This window comes from Oncorhynchus gorbuscha, unplaced genomic scaffold (assembly GCF_021184085.1).
Source record: "Oncorhynchus gorbuscha isolate QuinsamMale2020 ecotype Even-year unplaced genomic scaffold, OgorEven_v1.0 Un_scaffold_2364, whole genome shotgun sequence".
In the NCBI taxonomy this organism is placed as follows: domain Eukaryota; kingdom Metazoa; phylum Chordata; class Actinopteri; order Salmoniformes; family Salmonidae; genus Oncorhynchus; species Oncorhynchus gorbuscha.
This window is the reverse complement of record NW_025746899.1, coordinates 44,697-51,641: the sequence shown is the minus strand read 5'-3', so window position 1 is coordinate 51,641 and position 6,945 is coordinate 44,697. Positions and strand designations below refer to the sequence as shown.

The window sequence follows — 6,945 nt, the reverse complement described above, 5'->3', positions numbered from 1 at the left end:
GTAGGAGCTGGGACTGTGACCAAAGCTGTACTGGAGCTAGGGATGGAGCTGGGGTTAGGGCTGGGCCTGGGGTTAGGGCTGAGCCTGGGGTTAGGGCCGGGGTTAGGGCTGGGCCTGGGGTTAGGGATGGAGATGGGGTTAGGGCTGAGCCTGGGGTTAGGGCCGGGCCTGGGGTTAGGGCCGGGCCTGGGGTTAGGGCCGGGCCTGGGGTTAGGGCCGGGGTTAGGGCTGGGCCTGGGTTAGGGATGGAGATGGGGTTAGGGCTGGAGATGGGGTTAGGGCTGGGCCTGGGGTTAGGGCTGGGCCTGGGGTTAGGGCTGGGCCTGGGGTTAGGGCTGGGCCTGGGGTTAGGGCTGGGCCTGGGGTTAGGGCTGGGCCTGGGGTTAGGGCTGAGCCTGGGGTTAGGGCTGAGCCTGGGGTTAGGGCTGAGCCTGGGGTTAGGGCTGAGCCTGGGGTTAGGGCCGAGCCTGGGGTTAGGGCCGGGGTTAGGGCTGAGCCTGGGGTTAGGGCTGAGCCTGGGGTTAGGGCTGAGCCTGGGGTTAGGGCTGGGCCTGGGGTTAGGGCTGGGCCTGGGGTTAGGGCTGGGCCTGGGGTTAGGGCTGGGCCTGGGGTTAGGGCTGGGCCTGGGGTTAGGGCTGGGCCTGGGGTTAGGGCTGGGGTTAGGGCTGAGCCTGGGGTTAGGGCTGAGCCTGGGGTTAGGGCCGGGGTTAGGGCTGAGCCTGGGGTTAGGGCTGAGCCTGGGGTTAGGGCTGGGCCTGGGGTTAGGGCTGGGCCTGGGGTTAGGGCCGGGGGTAGGGCTGAGCCTGGGGTTAGGGCTGGGCCTGGGTTTAGGGATGGAGCTTGGGTTAGGGCTGGGCCTGGGGTTAGGGCTGGGCCTGGGGTTAGGGCTGAGCCTGGGGTTAGGGCCGGGGTTAGGGCCTGGGGTTAGGGCAGAGCCTGGGGTTAGGGCAGAGCCTGGGGTTAGGGCAGAGCCTGGGGTTAGGGCAGAGCCTGGGGTTAGGGCAGAGCCTGGGGTTAGGGCAGAGCCTGGGGTTAGGGTGGGGTTAGGGCAGAGCCTGGGGTTAGGGCAGAGCCTGGGGTTAGGGCAGAGCCTGGGGTTAGGGCAGAGCCTGGGGTTAGGGCAGAGCCTGGGGTTAGGGCTAGGGCCTGGGGTTAGGGCAGGGCCTGGGGTTGGGCCTGGGGTTAGGGCAGGGCCTGGGGTTAGGGCCTGGAGTTAGGGCTGGGCCTGGGGTTAGGGCTGGGCCTGGGGTTAGGGCCGGGGTTAGGGCTGAGCCTGGGGTTAGGGCTAGGGCCTGGGGTTAGGGCTAGGGCCTGGGGTTAGGGCTAGGGCCTGGGGTTAGGGCTAGGGCCTGGGGTTAGGGCTAGGGCCTGGGGTTAGGGCTAGGGCCTGGGGTTGGGCCTGGGGTTGGGCCTGGGGTTAGGGCTTATCTCTGTGTAACCATAAGAGTCACTATTGTAGGCGCTGGTGTCTCCTCTACAGGCACCATATGTAAATGTGGGCGGAACTAACATTACTGGTGCCTGGTTATCTACTAAGGTGGGGACCACTTGGTGCTGCACTGGGAGCAACAGTGACAGTGGATTGATCATGTCTAACAGGGGACAACTCTAAAATTGGGCCTGAAGTCAGCCTGGTGAGCCCTACTCCATTCACAGCCTGGGAGAGGGAGGAAGGCACCAGTGGTTCTGAGGCTGGGGTGGAGGGTGAGGCAGCTGGACCCACGTCTGCAGAGAAATCTAAAACAGCAGGCTTTAAGACTGAGGCAGCCATCACTGATACCTCTGAAGCCGTCATAGCCTCACTTGTCCCCGGGGCAGGAGCCGAGGCTTTACCCCCGGTTGAGGCTATAGGTAGGCCTTGATCAGCCAAGTCAGGTGTCCCCTCCAGTGCACCTGCAGCCTCAGCCTCTGCTGTGACCAGCTCAGCGTTCTTCTTCTCCATCTCAGCCATGCGGCGCTGCACCATCCCCGGCATCAGGTTGACATAGGTTCCCATCAGACGGTGGTTGGAGCGGATCAGCTTCCCGGCACAGCTGTCTGCACAGCGCTCCTAGAGGACGGGAGGATAAACACAGGCTGGGTGTTAAACACATCTCATTCTAAATACCGAGTCCTTCAGTATCACTGAAATCTAACAGTACAGCTCCCACTATCTTATTATTATCAATTTCTTTCAAGCAGTCATCAGTCATTTGTGTCAGTGCTGTACATGTTGAGTTCCCTTCTCCATAAGCGTGCTGAACATCTGTTGTTCATTTGTTTACAGAGCAGAGAAATAGCATTGTATCTGGTCAAACACCATTTGTTCCAACAGTTTGTTAAGAGCTGGCAGCAAGCTGATAGGTCTGCTGTTCGAACCAGTAAAGGATAATTAACCGCTCTTGGGTAATGGAATGACGTGTCAGTGCAGTACATGGGGGGGGGTTCGGGAGAGGGTGGAGGGTGAGGCAGCTGGACCCAGGTCTGCAGAGAAATCTAAAACAGCAGACTTTAAGACTGAGGCTAAGACTAAGGCCCTCCAGGCCTGAGGACAAAGACTTCCCTCCAGGCCTGAGGACAAAGACTTCCCTCCAGGCTTGAGGACAAAGACTTCCCTCCAGGCCTGAGGACAAAGACATCCCTCCAGGCCTGAGGACAAAGACATCCCTCCAGGCCTGAGGACAAATACTTATCATACCTACTGTGAAGCATGGGGGTGGAAACATCATGCTTTGGGGCTGTTTTTCTGCAAAGGGACCAGGATGACTGATCCATGTAAAGGAAAGAATGAATGGGGCCATGAATCGTGAGATTTTGAGTGAAAACCTTCCATCAGCAAGGGCATTGGAGATGAAACGTGGCTGGGTCTTTCAGCATGACAATGATCCCAAACACCCCCCGGGCAACGAAGGAGTGGCTTCGTAAGAAGCATTTCAAGGTCCTGGAGTGGCCTAGCCAGTCTCCAGATCTCAACCCCATAGAAAATCTTTGGAGAGAGTTGAAAGTCCGTGTTGCCCAGCAACAGCCCCGAAACATCACTGCTCTAGAGGAGATCTGCATGGAGGAATGGGCCAAAATACCAGCAACAGTGTGTGAAAACCTTGTGAAGACTTACAGAAAACGTTTGACCTCTGTCATTGCCAACAAAGGGTATATAACAAAGTATTGAGATAAACTTTTGTTATTGACCAAATACTTATTTTCCACCATAATTTGCCAATAAATTCATAAAAAATCCTACAATGTGATTTTCTGGATTTTTGCTGTCATAGTTGAAGTGTAGCTATGATGAAAAGTACAGGCCTCTCATCTTTTTAAGTGGGAGAACTTGCACAATTGGTGGCTGACTAAATACTTCTTTTGCCCCACTGTTATATAAAGTGCATTTGAAAGTATTCAGACCCCTTCACTTTTTCCACATTTTGTTACGTTACAGCCTTATTCTAAAATTGATTTTTTTTCTCCTCATAAATCTACACACAATACCCTATAATACCATCACAATACCCTATAATGACATCACAATACCCCATAATGACATCACAATACCCCACAATGACATCACAATACCCTAAAATGACAACGCAAAGAGGTTTTTAGAAATGTTTGCAAATGCTTAAAAAAATAAAAAACAGAAACACCTTATTTATTATTTACATAAGGATTCAGACCCTTTGCTATGAGACACGAAATTGAGCTCCGGTGCATGCTGTTTCCATTGATCATCCTTAACTCTGGGACATGTGGGACGGCCAACATCCAGTGAAAATGCAGAAATTCTAATAAATTACTATAAAAATTAAACTTTCATGAAATCACACATGCAATACAACAAATTAAAGCTATACTTGTTGTTAAGATGTTTCTACAACTTGAATGGAGTCCTCCTGTGGTAAATTCAATTGATTGGACATGATTTGTAAAGGCACACACCTGTCTATATAAGGTCCCACAGTTGACAGGGCATGTCAGAGCAAAAACCAAGCCATGAGGTCGAAGGAATTGTCCGTAGAGCTCCGAGACAGGATTGTTGAGGCACAGATCTGGGGAAGGTTACCAAAAAACTGTCTGCAGCATTGAAGGTCCCCAAGAACACAGTGGCCTCCATCATTCTGCAGCATTGAAGGTCCCCAAGAACACAGTGGCCTCCATCATTCTGCAGCATTGAAGGTCCCCAAGAACACAGTGGCCTCCATCATTCTGCAGCATTGAAGGTCCCCAAGAACACAGTGGCCTCCATCATTCTGCAGCATTAAAGGTCCCCAAGAACACAGTGGCCTCCATCATTCTGCAGCATTGAAGGGCCCCAAGAACACAGTGGCCTCCATCATTCTGCAGCATTGAAGGTCCCCAAGAACACAGTGGCCTCCATCATTCTGCAGCATTAAAGGTCCCCAAGAACACAGTGGCCTCCATCATTCTGTAGCATTGAAGGTCCCCAAGAACACAGTGGCCTCCATCATTCTGTAGCATTGAAGGTCCCAAGAACACAGTGGCCTCCATCATTCTGCAGCATTAAAGGTCCCAAGAACACAGTGACATCCATCATTCTGCAGCATTGAAGGTCCCCAAGAACACAGTGGCCTCCATCATTCTGCAGTGTTGAAGGTCCCCAAGAACACAGTGACCTCCATCATTCTGCAGCATTGAAGGTCCCCAAGAACACAGTGACCTCCATCATTCTGCAGCATTGAAGGTCCCCAAGAACACAGTGGCCTCCATCATTCTGCAGCATTAAAGGTCCCGAGAACACAGTGGCCTCCATCACTCTTAAATAGAAGAAGTTTGGAAACACCAATACTCTTCCTAGAGCTGGCTGCCCACCAAAACTGAGCAATCGTGGGAGGAGAGCCTTGGTCAGGGAGATGATCAAGAACCCGACGGTCACTCTGACAGAGCTCCAGAGCTCCTCTTTGGGAGAACCTTCCAGAAGGACAACAACCATCTCTGAAGCACTCAACCAATCTGGGCTTTTTGTTAGAGTGGCCAGACGGAAGCCACTCAGTAAAAGGCACATGGAGATTGCCAATAGGCACCTAAATGACTCTCAGATCCTGAGAAACAATATTCTCTGGTTTGATGAAACCTTGGCTTGAATGCCAAGTGTCTTGTCTGGAGGAAACCTGGCAGCATCCCTATGGTGAAGCATGGTGGTGGCAGCATCATGCTGCGAGGGATGTTTTTCAGCAGCAGGGACTGGGAGACTAGTCAGGATCAAGGGAAAGATGAGCAGAGCAAAGTACTGAGAGATCCTTGATGAAAATCTGCTCCAGAGTGCTCAGGACCTTCCAAAAGGACAATGATCTTAAACACAGCCAAGACAACGCAGGAGTGGCTTTCGGGACAATCTCTGAATGTCCAGACTTGAACCCAATCAAACATCTCTGGAAAGACCTGAAAATAGCTGTTCCGCGACACTCCCCAGCCAACCTGACAGAGCTTGAGAGGATCTGCAGAGAGGAATGGGAGAAACTCCCCAAATACAGGTGTGCCAAGCTTGTAACATCTAGTAGACTCCAGGCTGTAATCTCTGCCAGAGGTGATTCAATAAAGTACTGAGTAAAAGGTCTGAATACTGATTTAAATGTGATATTTCAGTTTTTTATTTTTAATACATTTGCACAAATTTCTAAACCTGTTTTTCCTTTGTCATTATGGGGTATTGTGTGTAGATTGCAAAGAGAAAATCTATTTTAGAATAAGGCTGTAACGTAACAAAATGTGGAAAATGTCAAGGGGTCTGAATACTTTCCGAATGCTGTGTGTGTGTGTGTGTGTGTGTGTGTGTGTGTGTGTGTGTGTGTGTGTGTGTGTGTGTGTGTGTGTGTGTGTGTGTGTGTGTGTGTGTGTGTGTGTGTGTGTGTGTGTGTGTGTATTCATTCAACAGGCTACATCGATCAATACAAAAAAAAAACTTTGAATGAGGAAACGATTTTGCCCTCTCACCTAAAAACAACCATCACTACACCACTGGATAAAGACAGAGCCAGGTCCCTGGGGAGTTGATCTACCATCTCTCACCCACAGCCATGCAACGAGCCAGGCCTCACCTCGTCCATGGTGAGACTTCTGTAGTTGAAGTTACTGGTGCATCTCTGGAAACAGATCTCTGTCATACGGTTGTAGACCATCAGAAAGTCCCGTAGCTAAAAACAACCAAACATAGTGATCAACACACACACAGAGAAAAAAAAGCCTCGTCTTGGGAGTCATCACATCATCTATAACATGTCCGTTGATGAAAAAACATGGTCACATTGAGATGAACTTACGTTTCGTATTTGTGCTTCGGGCTCCATGGTGTAACGTCCTGTCCAAAACGGCTTGTTAGCTTCACTAGCTTTGCAATGCGTTAGCGTTGCCTCTACGTTTATATTGAACTGAAAAAGACGTCTCCACACGATGTGCAATTCATGTATGAATACGTAAAAACATATAATAGTTACAATGAAGAGAACATACAATCCGAAAATGATCACGTTGATATGATAGAAAAGAGTAGCTTGACATTCAGGTTAGTGCTATTCGGTATCCCCAGGACGTACCTTCTTCTTCTGTGGTGTTATGCCGGTCCGCAAACAAACGTTAAAGGTGTATGCCGCCACCTACTGTATGGGTAATGAACGGAGGGGGAAAAAATCCATTGCGGGAAAGGGAAAAAACAAACACAATAGAAAAAATAAAATAAAATACATCCTTCAACCCATCCCACTCCTTCAGTCATGGTCCAGATCACATCCCTATACAGACTCAGGGGCCTGTGATGAAGGAGTCCCTAATAAACGTTCAGCCACACCCACAATGCCTCTTTTCTCCTATTTCCTCTCTGCTCTGTGCAGTTTATTCCCAATGCTATAAACAATACAACGTCCACCTTTTTTAATATGTCAGGATCCTGTTGGCGAGGAACATTTACAAATGTCTCTAATCCAACTGCCATGGTTTGTTCAACATTACTCCCTTCTT

At 50.3% G+C, this 6,945-nt stretch overlaps 1 protein-coding gene across 1 annotated transcript; it reads right to left on the bottom strand.

Moving 5' to 3' along the window:
• Positions 1 to 1,281: 1,281 nt before the first annotated feature.
• Positions 1,282 to 6,553, bottom strand: LOC124025706 (mitochondrial import inner membrane translocase subunit Tim10 B-like). The gene is made up of 3 exons (XM_046339046.1): positions 6,252 to 6,553; positions 6,030 to 6,125; positions 1,282 to 2,050 (listed from the first exon to the last, which is right to left on the bottom strand). Exons 1-3 carry the CDS (start codon positions 6,276 to 6,278, stop codon positions 1,526 to 1,528), a joined length of 648 nt encoding a protein of 215 aa, XP_046195002.1. The 5' UTR covers positions 6,279 to 6,553; the 3' UTR covers positions 1,282 to 1,525.
• Between the last annotated feature and the right edge of the window lie 392 nt (positions 6,554 to 6,945).

What these genes read in the sequence shown, in the direction of transcription:
- LOC124025706 (XM_046339046.1), bottom strand. Translation starts at nt 6,278, where the DNA reads ATGGAGCCCGAAGCACAAATACGAAAC. An exon ending in CCGAAGCACAAATACGAAAC is followed by an intron (nt 6,126 to 6,251) that starts GTAAGTTCATCT and finishes GGTTGTTTTTAG; the next exon opens with CTACGGGACTTTCTGATGGT. An exon ending in GAAGTCTCACCATGGACGAG is followed by an intron (nt 2,051 to 6,029) that starts GTGAGGCCTGGC and finishes CCCGTCCTCTAG; the next exon opens with GAGCGCTGTGCAGACAGCTG.